Genomic DNA, 22,734 nt, shown 5'->3' with positions numbered 1-22,734 from the left:
GACAGCAGTGAAAGTAAGTCCGGATGCAAAACCAACATCCTAACCTTCAGGCTCCCACAACCGGTACAAAATCCGGAAAAAAAATCACTCGGAAATGCCATAAAGTTTAAAGAATGCTACGTAAATTGAGGCCAACTATCATGCAGTGAATTTTTTTATTGTGCAGTGCTTATACAGTTAATTCCCTCTTAAAAATTGCTATACAGCGGATTCTTTCAGGAGGCAATGGTCATGCAGTGAATTATTTACCGGGCAGATTACGATGCAAAAAAATTCTTTATCGGACCAATGGCCATACACTGAATTCTTTATCCAGCTGAATTCCTTATCCTATGATATGGGACCTGCGTGTGATACTATAACGGAATAGCGGGTTTCTATTTTAGCGACTCGGTCTGTTGCGAACGGAGACGTACATTGTATATGCGCCGTTACAGACACTTCCCAAGGTTCTATTGGCGTATGTTGGCGGTAAATGAAACTCGTGCAGTTAGGTAAAAATACCCGCGCTTATATTACTAACAAAGGGCCCGGGACGTTCATCGCTATCGCAGCAGTGTATATCATATATACTCGGCCTAATTACAATTACAAAAAAAGTTAAATTTAAAAAGTTTTTATTACATACTGGATGGAGCTCAAGATAGCATACATGTCCTTATCACATGACATTTGAAATACTGGTAACAATTGGCGGTGTAGACATAGGAATTTCATCATTTTCTCGATTTTTTCTGGATCGCCTTCCCGCCAAGCCGCCGCATTTTTTGCAGACGATAACAACACTTCCTCCTATGCCTGCAGCCATTACAACAACCAAGCCAACTGTGAGGCACTCGTACCATGGAATTCCAAGCAACTTCCGGTCAAAAAGAGATTGGTCCAGGTGTATATCCTGTGGAGGGGTAGGCGGGTATCCACCTTTCTCCTGAATAAAATCAACGCCATTGCTGTCACCATTATCAAAAGGAAAATCGTCCATATTTTCTCCAGTTGGCGGGAGACCTTTTAAAAGATGAATGTAACGTCACAGACAATCACAGTAAAGACACAAAGGGATTGCTTTTTGTTTCATTTTATCTAGGGGGATTTAATTAAAACAGACACATATTGCGGGGATTTATGTTCTAAACCGCGCCTATTATCAAAATATAGAGATAAAGTGTATGACCCATTTTTGTGTCAAAGTTTATTAAATATTGAGTGTTGACAAGTTTTGATAATTAAATTCATGTACAGCTTGATGTGTCTAATCTAGCGAGGGATTACATTTCTTATAGAAATTCGATACAGCGGGACATGCCGGATACAAGCATAAAGAAAACTTACAAGTTTACTTGACAATTCTCTAGAACCTTAATACAAGGATAGATACATGTAAATGAAATAAGAAAAATACCTTGAGATGGGTCATCTTGGACACGCGCCCCGAATGCGGTGTACACAGAAAGCATCGACACCCAGACAATGGAATACAATCTATGCAAATCAAAACAAAAATTATTTTTAATGATTATTTGTATAAAATGATGATTTGTATGAAACATTTATTTGTATAAAAAGGATTATTTGTATAATATGATGATTTGTATATAAAATGAGGATTATTATGAAATTATCATTTGTATAAAATTATTATTTGTATAAAATTATTATAAAGCCAATTGCCTATAGTAATTAAATACTTTTATATAAATTTTAATTTCTTAATGCTCATCAATATAGTAACAATTTCGAAGTTTTGTGGATTTACAGTAATCATGGGGCTTTTTTTAAATATAGAATTTCTACTTCAATTCAACCCTTTTAAAGGAATTTAGCAAAACAAACAAACATTAGGATTTTTAAAGGAATCTTAGAGCCGCTCGACAGACTGGTAATGTTGTATTTCTTTTGTAATATTACTGTTGATATTGCATAAGGGAAAAGATAATACAGAAATAAATGTGTATTTATTGTGGATTTTTTTTTTTTTAAACCGAGGAAGTTGATTGAAAGTTGCATTGTATTCACATTTCATTTTTAATATTTAATTTCAAATATTAATTCATTTACACATATCATGAAGACTGGCGTGAACTTTATTTACCTGATGTAGCAATACATATTCACTGATTGCTAAAGAACTGTGCCACATTCGTCACTCTCAAATATGCGCAGGTATATGAGGGTTTATGCAGTTCGCCAGACATCCACGTATCCCAACAAAGCCGTTCTAAACACGAATTGAAACATTGCATTCATTCATTCAATCAATATTTTATTCCTATATTAGAAATATAAATATGTTACATTAAGGATGAATCATTAACATATGTACAAATATGAAAATGTGAGAACAAAGAAGAAAACAAAAAACATTACATAATTACATGTAAATGAATAAAAAAGAAAGGAAATGTGATATACAAGGAACTCATTGTATTACTAACTTTTAGTTTAAATTCATATGCACCTTTTGTATATAGCAAATCCTTTAATTAAATAATTCCCACATATAAGTAGTAACTTTTTTCCTTCTGTTCTGACAGTGGATAAATTGGGGCTTTACCTAACATATATGTATATAAATCTTCTTCACCAAGAGCACAGAATTCTGCACAGATACACAGATCAAGGTTTGTAATATCGTCCCAAAACTGTTCTCTGTTTGAGGAAAAGTTGGGACAACTGCAGGCAATGTGTTTAATCATATCATTGTATTCAGAATTACAAAGTTGGCATGTATATATGTTTCTCATGGGAGGTATTGTCCAGAGTTTAACTAAGGTTTTATAATTTGGGTTTCTTGTGTCGACCATATAATTTTCCAAATTCTTGGCAACCCCTTTCCATCATGTAACTGTATAAATCGCGTAAAATCCGAGTCAAGATATGTTCGTTTATTCCATTCACAATCTTCGTAAAGAGAAATAGCGGATTTTACAGTTTTTGTCCAGGTAATTTTGTTTGGGAAGGCACCAGATTCCAAGTAAGATGCAAGATATTGCGTCAATGAGTATTTATCCAGAATTACTATAATGTCTTTAAGGAATCCATGCGTGGTTTCCCATGGGTTACACAAAAATGTAAAGAGTCTGAAGAGAAATATTTGCTTCGCCAGCACATTGTGAGAGAAATTATCAATTTCAGATATAATAGGTCTGAGGCCTAATAAGCTTTCACACATATCGGACCGCGTTGATAGATTTAAGCTTTGAATATCTTTAACGACAAAATGTTGAAGTCGATGCAACATCTGAAGATTCTGGGTTTTAAGATCATTCCAAATTTCACATCCATATAATGTGGAAGGTATGACTACTTTTTTATACGGCCGTCTTTAGATGGGACGTATTATGGTACAGCGATGTCTGTCGTCCGTCCGTCTGTCCATCCGTCCGTCCGTCCGGGGTTTTCTCTTTATAATTTCATTTCCCTTTCACATATCATGCTAAAACTTACTGTGTAGCTTCTTTGTGGGTCACTCTAGATCATACTACAATTGATCCATTTCGACCTTTTTCCAGGAGTTTTGCCCCTTTATTTGGAAATAATTATTATATGGAGGGTACATAATTTGTCCGCCCTACTCCTCCCACAGTTTTCAAGTGAGGACCTTCTTATTTTGTGGAGTGTTTGCATAGGTACTGAAGATGTGCATGTGGGATGGATTTTGATTTTCTACAAAATTACAGATTGTTGAACTTAAGTCTATTTGGAAATTAATATTCTATGGAGGGTACATAATTTGTTCGCCCAACTCCTCCCACAGTTTTCAAGTGAGGATCATCTTATTTTGTGGAGTGTTTGTATGGGTATTGAAGATGTGCATCTGGGGAAGAAGTTTGATATTTTCTTCCATTTTTGAAAAAAATTACAGGTTGTTGAACTTGGTCCATTTTGAGGAAATCTCGATTTTTAAGCTAAGACCCTTTGTTCATATGAAAGTTTGTCACAGCCTCATGAAGGCTGATATTACCTAAAGCAAAGTTATACAAATCATAGCACAAGAAAAACACCCTATGTAAGCATTTCACGGGCGTATTATGTACCGTTTGCGGTACTCTTGTTATAAAGATTCGCAAGAGTAACTGGATTGGAATTTTCTGAAGATAAGTGTTTTATGGAGTAATAAGATCGTCTGCCTTTGTCACATGCCTCCTTTGTCCTGGTTAGAGATTTGAAATGAGAGTTTTGAATGATCCCAAGGTGATTGTATTCACTCTTTACAGGGATGATTTCGTCGCCCATTAACCATTGATTTGAGACGACATTGTGAGATTTACCGAATACTATAATACTTGAATTTTTAGCTCTGAAAGAGAAACTCCATCTACAAAAAAATTGTATGCTACATCCAACATATTCTGGAGTGAGTGCGGAGTTGACGATAAACAGGCAATATCATCTGCAAGAGTTGGGGTCGATGACTCTATACTATGAATTCCAAAGATTTTGTTGATGTGACCAAGTTCATTAAGTAAGTCATTGATATAAACTGTGCATAAAAACCCAGATAAGACACCGGCTTGCCGTATTCCTTGTTCAACCGGGAACCAGTCTGATTGTTGGTAATTTACAATTACAGCACTTTTGGTATCGATGTGGCAGTCGTCTATCAATGTCCATAATTTTCCCTTGATACCTATTTCGTTAACTTTACAAAGCAATCCTTTTCTCCATACTGTATCAAAGGCTTTTCGGCTGTCTAGAAAACGGGCATATACACGTGATCCGTTTTCAATGTGATGTAAGATTGTTTCTTGAAGGTTAAATGCAGCTGTGATAGAACTTAAACCTTTATGAAAACCTTGTTGTTGAGGACTCGAGCATTTCTCTTTGATTGTTACGTTCACAATCCTTGTGTAGATGATTTTTTTCAAAAACTTTGAATATAGAAGACAATAATGAAATGGGTCGGTAGCTGTCAGGAGAAGTTCTTTGTTTGTTTCCACCCTTGAAAATTGGTACTATAAAACCTTGTTTCCATCCAGAGGGAATGTTACCTAGTTTTATTATGCTGTTGAATAATACACAAATATTTTGATAATATACTTTTTCCATGAATCAAATGTTCTGATTGAATTTTATCCGGCCCAGGGGCTTTTTTTAATTTTGATAATGTTATTGAATCAACCACTTCCTTTTCTGTAATACATCCACCTGGAAGATCGACAGAATATTGAGTTTTTTGTATTTTGATACATTTGTATTCTCGAATGGTATTGTTGTAAAATTGATTGTCATACATTTCATTTTGTCCGGGCTCGTACACAGTTGAAAAGTATTCGGCAAAAACTGAAGCGACACTTTCAGGTATATTTCCTACTCTTTCGGCAAATTGTATTTCTGGACATAACTTTGTTTGGCGTGGTTTTTGTCGACGAATTAATTTCTCAAACAATCGAATGTCGATTCCTGTTTCTTAAAACGCGCTATCACACAACATGCCGTCGCGCTGTCAAATCGCGACGGCATGTTGTGTATTAGCGCTACAGCATGTTGTGTATTAGCGCTACAGCATGTTGTGTATTAGCGTGATAGCGCAACGGCGTGTTAGCGTGACAGCCGGCGACGATTCGGGATAGGGCGACGATTTGGGGTGTAACAGGGCCAATAATTACACTACTATTTACGACAATCATTCCTGATTTACTGCCAATTACTGGGATACTTGTCCTGGGCTCTGTTTTTATTTTTTAAGTCGGGATCCATAGCAAATATATGGGCCAGATTATTGGAATCGCTATGGGACAGACTATTGGGGTCGACTATCTGCGCATATTGATCTGAATGGGATCCGAATCACCGCCATAATGAGCATATGCTTTTCATTATCAGGATGTTTGCATTGTAATTTCAAAACAAAATTTCTCGGTACATACATGTACCTAAGATTTTGAAAAACACGTTCAAAGATGTTTTACAAATTACAAAGGCTAGAAAAGATCCTCTTGTTTTTTTTTTGGTTTTTTTTTTACATTTACCAGAGGCACTTTTTTCTCCCCCTGTTTGACAGGTTCACGGGATATCACAGCTATCTTCGTTCTTTTCCTCGATGCACTTTATAAAATAGTTCCCTTGATATTGTACTATTTATCGGCATCGGCGGATGTGACCGGTCGACAGGATATGCTTACTCCTCCTAGGCACCTGATACCACCTCTGGTGTGTCCAGGGGTCCGTGTTTGCCCAACTATCTATATTGTATTGCTTACAGGAGTTATGAGATTGATCACTGTTCGTTATCTTCACCTTTCATCCAAATGTTAATATTTTCATGCATTTGTAAGCTAATGTAAAGTTCGTTCGTTAGGCAAATAGATAATTTTATTGGGTATTCATGTGTAAACAAAACATCAATAGATACATTTTGTACGCTAAAGATTTTGAAAATCCAAAATCGCAGGAATATAGATATGTTAAGTGTCCGTCTAGGGACTTACATCCAACCTAGTGAGACAATCTCTACCGCAGGGGCAGTGATGCAGAACCAAGGGCGACACACCATCCTTATCATCTGACGTTCTCGATCCTGTGTCCGCAGGTTGACAAGACACCTTGTTGACAGGCTTGTCTGCCTTTCTCTTAATTTGAGCTTGTGGTGGTGGAGTTTATGTCAACTTCACCCCTCATCTGTTTTGATTTTGTTTTAATTAATGTCCTGTGTATTCCCATATAAAACATCCCATTATGGTCCCACCTAACTCCCTGGAGTCCCTGAATTGAACAGACTTGAATTTGAACAACCTGAAGGTGCTTGAATATTAATGACCAATCATAGCCCTGCTTTTTTAAGATCAAGATTTTTAAAGATGTTCCCTATATATCATTATATATAGTTTTGGTCCCCTATTGTGGTATCAACTTACATATGTATACCCTAGGGTCATGATTTAAACAAATTTCAATTTACTCTATATAAGGAAACTTTGTAAATTTCAACTTTTCTGACCTAATGCTTGCATATCAATTAAATTAACCATGATCCTGCTGTTCTTAGGAGGAAGATTTTTAAATATGTTTCACTATATTATAATCCCATGTAAAACTCTGATCCCCTATTGTGGTCCCAGCCTACTTCCAGGTGTCACAAATTGAACAACATAAATCTGCACTATCTGGAAATGTTTGCATATCAATATTCATGACCAATCAAGGCCCCATTGTTCTTGAGAATAGTTTTCCTATAAATCCCCATGTAACATTTAGAACAAACTTAAATCTGTGCTCCTGTGAATGCTTGCATATTGTATTGGATAGCCGGGTTCGATCGCCAGTGGCCAAATAGTTCAGTTAAAGCACCTGACTGGGTTTGAATCCCGGTCTGGTCCATTGCATTTTCTCCGTTACATTTGGTGCAGTAGACCAAACCTTGGAACTGACAGATGAAAAATGTCTGACAGAGGATTAAGATCCTGGGTTGATGTCTTCAAGGTGTGAGGAAATTTAAGGAGGGAGGAGTGTAGTGGTCAGCTGGGTTCGATCACTGGTGGTCAGATAGCTCAGTTGGTAGAGCACCTGACTAGAAATGACTTGGTTCGAATCCTGTTACAATATCAATATAACTAATCGTAACCTTGTTGTTCTTCAGAAGAGTTTTTTTTTTTTTTTGAATACATGTATTGCTATAAATCCCCATGTAAAATTTTTATCCCCTACTGAAATCCCTGCCCATCCATGAGGGGAATGATTTGAACAAACTTGAAGTTACACTACCAGTATGTCAAGAAGCTTTCATGTGAATTTCAACATTTCTGACAAAGCGGTTCCTAAGACGATCTTAAAATAACCCTACCATATTTTTGCATTTGAAGAGAGAATACACCTTGATTTGAACAAACATGAATCCTCTTTGCCCAGGGATGATTAGCGCTAAGTACAACTGAAATTGGTCCAGTGGTTCTGGAGAAGATGTTGAAAGTTTACAGACACACGCACGACAAATACTGATCTTAAAAATTCACTTGAGCTTTCAGCTAAAAACTACAAAAAGCAAGGTCCAAAAATCCATAAATCAAACAGCTCAAATGATTTATGCAAGCTACAGCATATCAAAATATCTATATTTACTAATAATTAGTTACTGATGTGTAAACCAATGTTTCTGTGTTATATTTATTGATCAAATGACTACTGACCTTTGAAGATGAACAAGATGAATCACAAAATGGGGAATAAATGTTATAACATTTGTTTCAATTAGAATGTAATGTAAACAATATGTGTCTCTTATAAATTATTTCAACAAAATTAAGATTTTATTGCAGCAAAGATGACATTATGGTTTTTAGAATCAACACTTTAGATAACACATGCTATTTCATTTTATATCATAGTATTATTACAAAAAACTGCACTAAATAGTTTTGGCATACCTGCATATTTTAAAATCATACTTAAAATCCAGAACTAAAAAATTCAGGGGTTATTTAAATTATTCCTCAACATTAAAAGTAACAAACCACATATTGTAAAATTTCCACATTTTTTCAAACACAATGTAAAATACCCAATGCCTGCAGAGACAGTATAAGTCAAAGTTTCATATCACGGGTCATCTGGAAAAGTGTATCTAAATATGGGTCTAAGTTGTCTCTTCGTCTCACCTGAGTTGTGTCGTCTGTTGGTGTAAAAGTCTGGATAGAGAATCAGCGATAACTGCTGATCACTTTCACTGAGCGAGAGGTTCGTACCGGTCATTTGTTCATTGAATGCTAGACCTACCAGGAAAGGCTGACACTGCTGGCAGTGACAATTGTATATATACTTGTCATAGTATCCTTTTCCTCTTCCAAGGCGAAAAAAGTTTTCACTAAAAGCTAGCCCTGGACATGCCATGACGTCCAGTCCACCTTCAAAGAAAACAGAGAAAGCCAAATTATTCATTGTCTTTTAGGCATCTATAAATAGCTCCCATGCGCGTTTTCACTAAAAGCTAGCCCTGGACATGCCATGACACCCAGCCAGGCTTAAAAGAAACAGAGAAAGCCAGGTTGCCTTAAACTCGACTCCATACACTGAATGTGTCACATGATAACACATATCGACTGTTAAATCTCAAATCATACAGCAAGTACACAGAGGACCTCACAAAATGTGTGTGTGTGTGTGTGTGTGTGTGTGTGAAATAGTATTGTACAGTTAAACACATTTATAATGAACACACTTATAATGTCACTGAATTTAGGCTTATTGCGATGTGATATTTATACCACTAAAACAGGAAAATAACAGCCATTTGATTGGATATAACGAAGTTTAGTTATAACAAACTGTATTTTATTGGTCCTGGAAGATCATTATAACCATGTTTTACTGTACTTACTTTCAGTTTGTTTAATTGATCAAATTCCCTATGCAATGTATACAATATATAGCCTCAGTCACAATCCTCTCGACAATAAGAGCCATATAAGAGACGTACCTAATTGTAAGGCGTCTGGTCGCCTATCTCCATCCTCCGGTTGCTTGATTTTCCATGACGTCTCCGGCATCCTCTCATAATCCTGCCAGGAATACAAGGGAACCATTTTCATGTTTTCTCCCTTGTAATAAGGGACAAATATCTGTTTTCCTCGGTGCAGCAAAGTCTTGATGATGTGTGTTGTATCCACTTCATCGTCCCTGCTTAAATATATACTGACACTTTCGCTCTTCTTCACACTGGGAAGATCTAGAAACTACAAGACAAATTCAATAAGTTATACAAACGTAATGCTTCTATTTCTAGGAAATTTATATATATATATATGTGTGTGAGTGATCAATATTTGCATCAATTAATGAGAAGTATCTTTCACAAAACAAAAATTATATATTTCTCTTTTGTGAATTGACACTATGTCATGATTTGGCCATATGAATTGCTTTCACAACATTCACAAGTGATAAAGGAATCTAAAGTACTGTATCACAACTTTTTTTGTCTAATAAAATTCAGCTGCAATAACTTTGCCCTCCCTAATTTTTAACATTTTTTATTCAGGGGTGGGGCAAAATATTAAAAATCAAGGATGGGTGCATTATCATGACTATTGCAGCCAGAGGAATTCATGGAAATAAAAGTGAAGTTTTGCTATTGCACTTCATTGAAAATGAATTCTGAACCTCAAAATTAGCAGCAGGATCCATGACTTGATTTTTTTATATTCAACATTAGTATTGTAACAGGAAGGGAGAAAATGCAACACACTAGATCAGGATTCAAACCCTGGTCCCCTGAATTTAGCCTGATATGGGCATTGATAGGTTAATTTAGAACAAGTGCATACACTGCGTGGTACGTTTTTCGGGTGCAGGACTTTTCGGCACCAAGACGTTTCGGCACTTTATTATTAAGACGTTTCGGCACCAAGATGTTTCGGCACCAAGACGTTTCGGCACTTACTTTTCTTTCTTTTTTTTATATCATATTAATTTAGTTTTATATTAATTAGATTTATAATTGATTTGATAACATATTATTTTATTTTAATCTGCATTTTATATTATACATTAATTTGCTATTATATACTAACTTCAGATAATTGAAAATCTTTTGGGGAGTGTATAACAAAGCAATTGAAATGGGCCCTCCATTGAATGTGTAAATTGTAAAAAAAACAACACCCATATCCTTCTCCCTATTCTGTGACTATGTGCTAATTAGGAGGAGATAATGAAGAGCCCCTGGTACACAATGAGGGCTTCACCCTTCATTTCTGAAGAGAGTCTTGAAGAACCAACTATGTCAGGTTAGTATGAATTGAATTGAATTATATATATATATATATATATATATATATATATATATATATATATATATATTAAATTAAACAAAAAGGATATAGTATATCTTATTTTTATGTCCCACTCGATGGTTGGATTGTTATAGATTATACCAGCTTTGTTTTAAGCACAAAACTAACGAACATTGACAAAAAATATGATGGGTAACTCATCATCAATTTCAGATAAATTTTGTTGTACAGTGTATATTTAGTTGTATGCCACATGTGTACATAGATGCAGCACCTTGTTCCTTATTGTTAAAATATTCTAAAATATTTTTTTAGATCTTTGAGTGGTTTTTTTTTTAATTGTGTTAGTTTTTGGTAAAAAAAAAAAACCAAAAAAAAAAAAAAACCAGAACATTTTCTCTGATCTATAGACATCGTTCCATAACTTAATTGTTGATGGTAAAAAGATATAGCCTGCAACTGTTCTAGTGATTTATATATGAAACACACCCATTCTCTGTCACCGATAATAAGTGCATTTCATGTTTCTATTTGCTGAAAGAATATAGTAGTCTAATTTTACCCTTCTTTCATATAGGTAAATAATCGTAAATAAAAGAAAAATAGAGGTGACATAGTTACTATAGCAAAAGGCATTTCAAAACGAAAATTCATATGCCACAATTTAAGAACTTTGAAAACATGAATGGAAACAGAGTCTTGGAGTATATATTCCATGTAGCTGGAAAACTACTCCTTGGACGGAGAAAAAATGTTTTTGGCATGGTATTCTATTGTTACGCTTAAATATCATATATCAAATATTAATATTAATTACGTTTTCTACATTTGTAATAATAATAGCAATTCTGATATATTTTTTCAATAAGCAATTGAAATATATCTCTATTTGCATTACAAAATGTCCATTGTTTAAAAAAAGGGGCAGCTCCCACCCCCACCCCCCTCGATTCTACATGCTTGATATCTTATAGAGTCGCAAATAAAAAGTAACAAGTTCTCCTCCCAGAATTGCATCGTACGTAAAATTGCAGATGATATGTACGTTACCAACTTAAATACGTAATTCTTCTATACAAATCATCTATTATAAATAAAAATTTTACTACATCTTATAGAGCCACACGTACTGATTCTGAGCAACGTCATATCGAATTGGAAAACCGCTATAAATCATTTCATATTCCTTATGTTATGCGTTAATTTGATATCACTGAAATAAAAAAAAATATATACACATGTTCTGGAGACAGTACTTTTCATTTTCGTGCATAATCAGAGTCCTAACTACATTGTATATGCAGTTTATATGGGTAAATATATTTTAATTTCTTTTTAAAAGGTATACTTAGCTTTATAGAAAAATAATAATATTGTATCAAATACTATAAATAGTTGATATAGACGTCGGCGTCACTAATGCACACACATTAGCTGGGAAAAGCAAACAAAAATTTCAATTTTCAGAGCAGCTTAATTATAGACCAATAACCATGACCAGTTCTACCTTTCTTAAAAAATAAATGTTAATGGAAAAAGTTAATTAACATTGATGACCCTATCAGTTACAGAAGTGAACACCATATTGATGGTATCAATTGTCGATGATGATAAAAATGGATTTTGTGATCAGTAACAACCATCAGTAGACAGTTTTAGAATTATTACAACTCCCATCTCTCTCTCTCTCTCTCTCTCTCTCTCTCTCTCTCATATTCCTTTCTCTATTTTGTAGACAACTGTATCAAGTGCCAGTGGGTTGGTACGACATCGACAGGAAGCTATACACTGTGAACATTGGCAACACCGAACATGTAATTCAGGTACATGAAATGCACAAGTATTATGGTAAATTATAATTAAATAAAAAAAAAAATTAAATTCCTTGCGTTAAGTAAAGTAAGCTTCAACCACTCAAATCTCATCTTCTCAAGTCAAGGGTTTCTGATCCGCTCCGCCCCACATAAACGTTTATGTGGAGCGGAGCGGATCAAAAACCCTTGACTTGGGAATATGTTCAAATCTCTAAATCAAGGGTATCATTCAATTACACTTATTTAAATATCAAGCCTTGATTTTTCGAAACAATCGTGTATTTTATCAATGCTAGTAAAAATGTGTGCATTAATTATAATACAGTTTAATTTGTTATACGTTGTGATGTGGAGAAATAATTTACATTAATGTTCTTCAAACATTTTCATTTTTGAATGCCAAAAATATAGACATTGACTGTTTATATTTAAAGGCATCTTTATTCGAATGATGAAAGCTTAATTTCTGATAATTTATAGGAATCAGTAGACAACAGTATCGGGAACTGGCTAGACAACAGGAGAGTTTTGACTGCAGATGACTGCTGACTGCAGCGGAACTACAGATGTTAACTTTGAAACAAATAATATTCAATTTCACATTTAACATGCCTTATACCACCTTCACACTCACGGATTTTTCTTACGAGTCCTTACGGATCTCCGACTCGTAGTCAACCGCAAGCATTCGTAAATCACTCTTCGGTATCCGTTAATAACTCGTCACAACTCGCACACATTCGTAGGGATCCGTGAAATTAGGGGCACATTTTTTGACATGTCAAAAAAAATTCACGATTGTCCACGGACTTCATTTTCCGTAAATAACCCGTAAATAACTTGTAACAATCCGTAAGTATCGTAAACTGATCGCAAGAACACGTAAACTGCTCGTACATTTGTAAGAATCTGTAAAACACTCGTAAAAAGTTTTTTTAACGAATCTTTGCTGTTAGTTTACGATATGTTACGGATAGTTTACGAGTTGTTTATGGATTATTGCGAATGTCTAAGTGATATTACGTCGGGTTACAATCGCTTTGCGGATTGTTCAGAGTCATTACGAGCACTTTACGTATAAACACGATTACTTTACGAGTACATACTTAAACTTTACGATTAAGGAAAGGTATAAAAGACGCAAAATCTGACAGTTTCTTTCAGTTGTTATCAAGACATCAAAGAAGTAACACATCTTGCATACAATATACATACATGCTGTTACAATTAAGTAATGTCAGTTGTCGAATGATGATACAAAGCCAATTGCGAACACTTTTGAGTCAAAAACGTCAACAATCGTTACTAACTCTTAACTATTCGTAACAGCACATTATCAACACGTTAACAGGTGGTAATTTACACGTAAAAGCTAAGCTAAATCGTAAATTTTCGTAAAATACTCGTAACAATCCCTAAATCGTAAATGTGTGCCGTAAATGCATCGCAAGAACTCGTAATACACCATAAATGACCCGTAAATACTTTTAAAACGTTCTTAAACAACTCTTTAAAGTGTCTAAATCGTAACAATCCGTTTACTTTTACGGATTTGTGGAATACGTAAGGATGCGTAAGAAAATTCCGTGAGTGTGAAGGTACCATTATCATTGGTATGCAATATCATCTAGTGCTTTTTCTTTATATATGTATTGTGTCAGTTGTGTATTAGTTTTTGTGTTAATATACTGGATCATCTGTATTGTAATAAAAATATAGTACAGAATTAAAATTGAACAGTGTTCCTTGCTTTAATGTAAAACTTAAACGGTACCAATTTTGATGCACCAGATTCGCATTTCAACAAATAATGTCAATAATGTCCCTTCAGTAATGCTGAAGCCTAAAACGTTGGAAATCCGAAATGATAATTAACTTTGAAGAGTTGGAGAAAAAACATCGAGTGCCAATAAATGGAGTCAAATTCACCCAAAGATCAGAGTTATGCAAGAGAGAGAAAGAGAGAGAAAGAGAGAGAGAGAGAGAGAGAGAGAGAGAGAGAGAGAGAGTCCTTAATTTTGAAATAAATTTCTACATTTCATCATAACAGTTGAATTTAAATTATATCCATATTTTCAAGCTAGTAACGAAGTAAATAGCTACTGGACTGTTGAAACCCTTGAGGACTAACAGTCAACTATCACGATCCAGGGCTTATACACGGTTCGAATTTTTATTCACAAGATACGCTTTTCGACAAATATTGTCTCTTTCAGTGATCTGTTTACATGAAAAGATTATTTCAAACAAAAATATATTCATCATTAACTGTAATCTAAAGGAAATGAATAAATACCATGCACAATGCAATTCAGTATAAAAGAAAACTCTAATCAAATGCACAAAAATAACAGGTGCCGAAACGTCCTACACATTGGCCGATTCAGAAAGGCCCCTCAAATTTACAATATAATGTGATTAAAACTCAGGATTTTTGCCGAAACGTTTTGGTGCCGAAACGTCTTGGTAGCGAAACGTCTTTGCTGGTGCCGAAACGTCTTGGTGCCGAAAGGTCTTGGTGCCGAGACGTCCAGAATTCTGTTTTTCAACTTGGCATTTATATAAAAAAAATCTTTTTTAAAAAAAATACGCAATTCAAAGAAAGAAAAAGAGGAATGTATCTTTGCTTACCATTTCTGCTACTATTCTGGAGTGAGCCTCTTTGATCATTTTTGGAATGGTTGCTATTCTGGCCTTGAACTCTTTCCTAAGCGACACTTTTAAAGCCTTTTCAGACATTTGCTTCGCCATTTTGTAATATCAACAGGAATTCAACTATCATAACATTAGCAATAGCCCACGCACGCTTCTACGTTATTTCTGCTACAAAAAACCTTTTCTCCTTCTCGGTCTCACTGAGAATGAGATCCTCAGTATGGTGTAAAGTCCAGATGCCCGAATTGTGCTAATTATGTAGATTGGTTTACTATTTTTTAAACATTCTCCTCCCAGTTAAAAGCAAAATAGATCCATCCAATAACCATATAAGGTAGGCCTAGAATAAATCACCAAGTTTAATGTCATGATATCGCCATGGCCTGGCGATCAGAAACGTGTACTTTCGGTTTTGCATAAAAATTAAGTCGTACGATTAAATATTCGAGGCAATTTCATAGTCTCGTATATATTTGCACAGCTGTTATATTATCATATTTAATGTTAATACTGTATTTGATTGTATAATATAAATCGTTAAGTATTGAGTATTGGGTGTATAGCAGGAAGGAAGGAATTGTAACGGCTCTCTCCCTAGTCAGGTGCTAGATACCAACTGAGCTATCTGGCTACCGGCGATCGAACCCGTCTGACCCTCCCTCCTTAAATGTCTTCGCCCTCGAAGATACAACCCAGATTCTTTTTGCCCCTTGGCAGGATTTTCACCCGCAAGTCCAGGGGTGGTCAACGGCACCAAATGTAACAGGGAGGGAGAAAATGCAACGGGATTCGAACCCGGGGCCCCTTGAATCTCTAGTCAGGTACTCTACCAACTGAGCTATCTGGCCACCGCGCCGGCGATCGAACTCGGCTGACCGCTGCAGGTGAAAGAGGACTTTGGACTTTTAACATTTATTTTTGGAATTACATTATGTATCAAAGGAATGCTAAATTCTAGCAAGTGGGAAAATAAGAGGTCAGAAAACTCTCAAAAAAACAAGAGATGTTTGTAAAACACATATGACCCCCCCCCCCCCCCCCCCCCCCCCCCCCCCCCCCCCCCCATGGTGCAAAATTGAAAAGGGTTATACACACAAACACATCATTTAATTGAGAGTAGTATCATCAATTCAAAATATTGAGCAGAAAATATCTTCCTATGTCAAGAGTGGATTGACCATGTGACCTAAAAATCAATAGGGGTCATCAACTCCTGAAGATGTACCAGTGTATCAAGTTTGATGTCTGTCAACCAAAGGGTTCTCAAGATATTGAACGGACAGTATATTCCTATGTCCAATTTGACCCTTGACTTTTGACCATGTGACCTTAAAATAATTAGTAGTCATCTTCTCCTGAAGATGTACCAGTGTACCAAGTTTGATGTCTGTCAAGCAAAGGGTTCTCAAGATATTGAGCGGACAGTATATTCCTATGTACAGTTTAACCCTTGAACTTTGACCACGCGACCTCAAAATCAAAAGGTGTCATCTTCTCCTGAATATGTACCAGTGTACCAAGTTTAATGTCTGTCAAGCAAATGGTTCTCAAGATATGGAGCAGACAGTATATTCCAATGTCCAGTTTGACCCTTGACCTTTAAACATGTGACCTCAAAATAAATAAGGGTAATTTTCTCTTGAAGATGTACCAGTGTACCAAGTTTGATGTCTGTCAAGCGAAGGGTTCTCAAGATATTGAACGGACAGTATATTCCTGTCTAGTGTGACCCTTGACCTTTGACCATGTGACCTCAAAATCAATAGTGGTTGTCTTCTCCTGAAGACGTATCAGTGTACCAAGTTTGATGTCTGTCAAGAAAAGGGTTCTCAAGATACTGAGCAGACAATATATTCCCATGTCAAGTTTGACCCTTGACCTTTGACCATGTGAACTCAAAATCAATAGTGGTCGTCTTCTCCTGAAGATGTATCAGTGTACCAAGTTTGATGTCTGTCAAGCAAAGGGTTCTCGAGATATTGAATGGACAGTATATTCCTATGTCCAGTTTGACCCTTGACCATGTGACCTCAAAATCAATAGGGGTCATCTTCTTCTGAAGATGTACTGGCGTACCAAGTTTGATGTCTGTCAAGCAAAGGGTTCTCTAGACATTGAATGGTCAGTATATTCCTATGCCCAGTTTGACCCTTGACCTTCGACCATATGACCTCAAAATCAATAGGGGTCATCTACTCCTTAGGATGTACCAGTGTGCCAAGTTTGATGTCTTTCAAGCAAAGGGTTCTCTAGACATTGAATGGTCAGTATATTCCTATGCCCAGTTTGACTCTTGACCTTCGACCATATGACCTCAAAAGCAATAGGGGTTATCTACTCCTTAGAATGTACCAGTGTGCCAAGTTTGATGTCTTTCAAGCAAAGGGTTCTCAAGATATTGAGCGGACATTATATTCCTATGTCCAGAGTAGATTGACCCTTGCCCTTTTGACCTGAAAAACAATAGGGATCCTTTTCTACTCATAACTAACCCACATATGAAATATCATTATCATCAAGTGAATGGTTCTCAAGATATTGAGCGGACAACACATGGTCTACAGACCGACCGACCGACAGTTGCAAAACAATATGCCCCCTCTTTTTCAAAGGGGGCATAAAAAATATATATATATTGTCTATGCTATGTATAGAAGTCTTATACTGTAGCTATGTTATTGTAACGGCACTCTATATATAGCTATGTTATTGTAACGGCACTCTATATATAGCTATGTTATTGTAACGGCACTCTATATATAGCTATGTTATTGTAACGGCACTCTATATATAGCTATGTTATTGTAACGGCACTCTATATATAGCTATGTTATTGTAACGGCACTCTATATATAGCTATGTTATTGTAACGGCACTCTATATATAGCTATGTTATTGTAACGGCACTCTATATATAGCTATGTTATTGTAACGGCACTCTATTGCCGTCAATCTAGTACGAGTTCGAAAAGAACCTCTTTGCTTAACTAAAGTATAATTTTCCTCAATCACTGATTGGATATACATGTATATCTATTTATTTGAATGTCCCTACCTTGGGTTGAAATCAAGAAGTAAATCAATAATAAATGGAAGACTTGAAGAAAGTAAATAGTATGTTTCCTTAACTAAATAGACTAGTACCAGGAACAGGTTGGCTCTAATCGGGCCACTATCCCCAGCACTAGCTATTTTCCCTGCTTACTGTCAATTATTTGAAGATATCATCAATTCAATTATTGCTCTCTTTAAATGAATTAATGCGCGCATTAAATCAATTATTGCTCTCATCAAATGAATTAATGCGCGCTTCAATTCAATTATTGCTCTCATCAATTGAATTAATGCTCGCATCAATTGAATTAATGAGAGCAATAATAGATTTGATGCTCGCATTAATTCAATAATTGCTCTCTTTAAATCAATTGATGAGAGCATCAATTCCATGGAAATATTGCTCGCAATAATTAATTTAGAGAATTTGATGAGCTCTTTAATTCAATTGAAGATATCTTTAAATCATTTACAATGCTTTTGAATAAGGAATTAATGCGCGCATCAATTCTTTTTAAAGAGAGCAACAATTCAATTAAAGAGATCATTAATTCAATTGTGGATATGTTGAATTGAAGATATCTTTAATTATATATTTGCTCTCTTTAAAAGAATTATTGCTCTCTTCAATTGAATTAAAGATATCATTATTTCAATTGAAGAGAGCAATAATTGAATTAATGCCCGCATTAAATCAATTATTGCTCTCATCAAATGAATAAATGCGCGCATGAATTCAATTATTGCTCTCATCAATTGAACTGTAGCGCGCATCAATTCAATTGTTGATATCATTAATTCATTTGAAGAGATCATTAATTGAATTAAAGCGCGCATCAATCCAGCTGAAGAATTAATGCTATCATCAATTCAATTAATGCGCGCAATAATTCAGAATTGAAGATATCATTAATTATTTGAAGAGATCTTTAATTAAATTGTTGCGCGCATCAAATAAATTGATGATATCTTCAATTATTTGAGTTTATGTTAATTTGGCGCTCCATGGGAGTCTGTTCCGTATAGACTGGCTCATCTTCACAAGTCAAGGGTTATTGATTCGTTACCTCGCACTAACCCTTGACATCAGTCGCTATTTAAAAGTTGGGCTCGAGAAAAAGGATGACGCAATATGCTAAAATAAATCAGCCAATGGGATTTCTTGTTTCAGATGACAGTTTGGTAAGGGAATAAACAGAAAGTAAAAAATGGCGTCCGTTGACGAAAAGTTATGTGAAAAACATCAAATCGATCATTTGACTGAAAACCAAAAGCTTTCGATATCATGTATCAGAAAAGAAAAAGATGTTTTTATTGGGACTAAAACCGGCAGTGGTAAATCGCTATCTTACGAAGTTATTCCCATTATTTTGGGGGGAAATGCAGTGACGCTGATAGTCGCCCCACTTTTCAACATCATTGCGTGTTAAATTATTTCGTAACGCAATCAATAATTAACATTTTTCGTCCTTTAATTGTTGTAGTTTATTATTTAGTTCATAGTCAATTTTAGACAACTTGTTTAATTTGTTAAAACATAGTCGACAAACGTACTTTGACAATCCATCATTTTCATTCGGCTCATACCCCAAAACCTCGTCTAATTGTTTCTTCAAGCAAAACGAACTCCCGAAAATCAATCGACGGTATCTGTCTTGTCCTAATTGGCCACAAATTCTACACCATAATGCCGTCGCCATGCGTGTTTACTGTTTAGTTTAGTTTTCGACCGATTATAAAAGCCGTTGTCTGATTGGTTTGCAGCTTCAGGCTGCAAACCAATCATATGCTTCTTCTCGAGCCCAACTTTTAAATAGCGACTGATGTCAAAGGGTTAGTGCGAGGTAACGAATCAATAACCCTTGACTTGTGAAGATGAGACTGGCTATGCAGTTTTATTTGTAGAGAAGGGCTGATCAATCCATAGTATATCATAGATGACTACTTAATAAATGTATATTTGTCCATCAACTTTGACAGATGTCACACAATGGAATTTTCCATGATGAATCCGGGCAGCTGGTGACACGTCGTCGCAAACCACGGGTTATTGTTTCATTCTATTTCACAAACCCGGTTTGTGAAATAGAATGAAACAATAACCCGTGGTTTGCGACGATGCCGGTGACATAACTTTGAGGACTTCTTCATCCCAGACTGGCGATTTCTTCATCCCAGACTGGCGATTTCTTCATCCCAGCCTGGCGATTTCTTCATCCCAGACTGACGATTTTTTCATCCCAGCCTGGCGATTTCGTCATCCCAGACTGATGATTTCTTCATCCCAGACTGACGATTTTTTCATCCCAGCCTGGCTAGTTCTCAGCTGAAGAGACTGGATGTCGGGGGATATCTTGGACATGATTAGTTGTGTCTGAACACAGAGCATTGTTGGGTGTTATATTGTCTCTGTGTAGTGTGTTCAAGTGTCAGTCTGCCGACCCCAAAGTTCAATAAACTCCCAGATTTCATTATCTTCCTTTTTGCTGGGAGATGTGTCTCATTTTGTGGCATGTCAAATCCTAATGTCTTTCTTTACTTTGTGATCTCTTCTACTTTCACTGATGGTGTAGCAAAATTTAGTTTTTCTTGCGCTTTTGATTCTTGATCAACTTCAATGGAATCTGGTGCGGGATTAACTGTAATTTCAACATTATATTTGTTGGGGGGGGGGGATTTTCTGTCACTTCGCTTCCAACCCTTTTTGTTTAGATAAGGCTATGAGACTAAATTCTTTCTGTTCGTATTCAGCAGGCAACCCAACAAACATCCTGACTGCCATGATGTGGAAGCATCGTGAAGAGGAGGGACACTGGCAAGTCTCTGGATGCAATGAAGCACAAACTTCTTGTCGTTATGTCCTGCTATGACGTAGGCGTGATAGACGGGTACATGTGTGACGTCATTATGATCCAAAACATAATTAGCAAGATAGCTCTGGCGTGTGTCCCTATCCTTCTTCGGTGTTACTTCTATAAGTTGTACGGGACTCTGATCAACAGTGTGCAGTTCCTCACAGAAGCTAGTATATGTTTTCTTGTTCCACGATGTTGTTTCCTTTGGGCTCATAGCTGGTGAGGTCGTTGCTGTTTTGTTATTAATTAATCCGTTTCCCTTGTTTCGTCATCGGAAATTAATGACCGGACTTACTGAATTATTTTGTCTGGATTAAGAATTTTGTAAGGCATCATAATTTCGTCTTTATCCAGACGGGTTTAGCTCCTGGTGGTTTTGCTTTAGTTTGTAATTTCCGATGCCTGCACGTCCTCTTTGTATCTCGACATGGTAAACGTTCTGCAGATGGAATAGGGATAGCAATTACAATCCACCGGTAGTTCTTGCCAGCCCACCATACGCTTCAAAACTGCGTTAATGCTTTCAGATGGATGGTTGGAAATTCCCGGAAATGAGCCGAATAAGGATGAAATTTGTTCGATAATCCGTCATCATGAATAAGACAGAATGTCTTTTTCAAATGCCTGTCAACGTACTTTTCCCCCTTTTCTGCCCACTTTGCAGTCAGCTTTTATTTTGTAAGTCTCCAGAAATGTTTCGTCAGTCTCACACTGTAGCATTCGAAGCCAATCCGACAAATACACCCCTATCTCGGATCGGATTGTTCGGCCCTAAGCTTCCTGAGTTCTTTCTTGAAATCTCTTTTTAAGTGATTCTAACAATGCAGAACTCGTATGTTTGTGAAATAATTCTCCATTGCTTTAGTCAATGTTTGGTCTCTATCAGTGATGAAAGGAATAGTCTCATCTTTCAACACGGGAACTGCCAACTGCCGCTACAAATTGTCAACTATTGCTCTTTAATCGCCAACTGCCGTCCCATATTGTCAGTTGCAGCTTATCAGCGCCAACTGTCGCTTTTCAGTGTCTATCACCAACTATCGCTTCTTATCGCCATCTGCCGCTACTTGTTGCAAATTATCACTCTTTATTACCACCTGTCGCTCCTTCTCGCCTACTTCCGCTCTTTATGTAGAAATGTTATTACTGAACGTCAACTGTTGCAACATATTGCCAACTGCCGCTCATTATTGCCACTGCCGCTCATTAATGCCATTTGTCGCTTCTTTCTCGAACTGCCGCCAAATAATGCCAACTGCCGCATCTTATCGCCAACTGCCACTAGTTGTTGTCAACCACCGCTAAATATTGCCAACTGCCGCTGTTCCTTTTACCAAATTCCGCCACATATTGCCAACTGTTGCTGCTTATCGCCAACCAGGGCCGTAAATTACATGGAGGCGGAGGAGGCAGCTGCCTCCTCCAACTTTTGAGCCAAAAAAAATTAAAATTTAAAGTTCATTAGAATTTATGTTGTTTCCAATAACTAAGAACATGATACCTCCCTTAAAAAGCATTCCAAATCTTTCTTTTAGAATGAGTTAGTCAAGTAACATCTTAGAAGGCCCTAGAATCAAGGATTTTGCACGAAACGTGTTCAGTGTGCACAAAATGTGCTCAGCGTCTGAGGGC

General features: G+C 36.3%; 2 protein-coding genes across 2 annotated transcripts; both read right to left on the bottom strand.

The window, feature by feature from the left end:
- Positions 1-600: 600 nt before the first annotated feature.
- On the bottom strand, positions 601-2,433 carry LOC125650024 (uncharacterized). The gene is made up of 3 exons (XM_048877966.2): positions 2,090-2,433; positions 1,400-1,479; positions 601-1,005 (listed from the first exon to the last, which is right to left on the bottom strand). The coding sequence occupies exons 1-3, from the start codon at positions 2,104-2,106 to the stop codon at positions 662-664; spliced, it is 441 nt and encodes a 146-aa protein (XP_048733923.2). The 5' UTR covers positions 2,107-2,433; the 3' UTR covers positions 601-661.
- A 5,791-nt stretch (positions 2,434-8,224) lies between these two features.
- LOC125650016 (5-formyltetrahydrofolate cyclo-ligase-like) lies at positions 8,225-15,622 on the bottom strand. Its single transcript, XM_048877955.2, has 3 exons — positions 15,170-15,622; positions 9,410-9,665; positions 8,225-8,837 (listed from the first exon to the last, which is right to left on the bottom strand). The coding sequence occupies exons 1-3, from the start codon at positions 15,287-15,289 to the stop codon at positions 8,533-8,535; spliced, it is 681 nt and encodes a 226-aa protein (XP_048733912.1). The 5' UTR covers positions 15,290-15,622; the 3' UTR covers positions 8,225-8,532.
- Between the last annotated feature and the right edge of the window lie 7,112 nt (positions 15,623-22,734).

The sequence above is a fragment of the Ostrea edulis genome, chromosome 5, assembly GCF_947568905.1.
Source record: "Ostrea edulis chromosome 5, xbOstEdul1.1, whole genome shotgun sequence".
NCBI classification, from domain to species: Eukaryota; Metazoa; Mollusca; class Bivalvia; order Ostreida; family Ostreidae; genus Ostrea; species Ostrea edulis.
This window is presented reverse-complemented; position numbering and strand designations above follow the sequence as displayed.

Coding starts and splice junctions, on each gene's coding strand:
- LOC125650024 (XM_048877966.2), bottom strand. Junction 1,006..1,399: donor CCAAGATGACCCATCTCAAG/GTATTTTTCTTA, acceptor ATCTTTTAAAAG/GTCTCCCGCCAACTGGAGAA.
- LOC125650016 (XM_048877955.2), bottom strand. CDS start 15,289: ATGGCGAAGCAAATGTCTGAAAAGGCTTTAAAAGTGTCGCTTAGGAAA. Junction 9,666..15,169: donor CCAGAATAGTAGCAGAAATG/GTAAGCAAAGAT, acceptor TTTGTCTTGTAG/TTTCTAGATCTTCCCAGTGT. Junction 8,838..9,409: donor ACCAGACGCCTTACAATTAG/GTACGTCTCTTA, acceptor TTTTCTTTGAAG/GTGGACTGGACGTCATGGCA.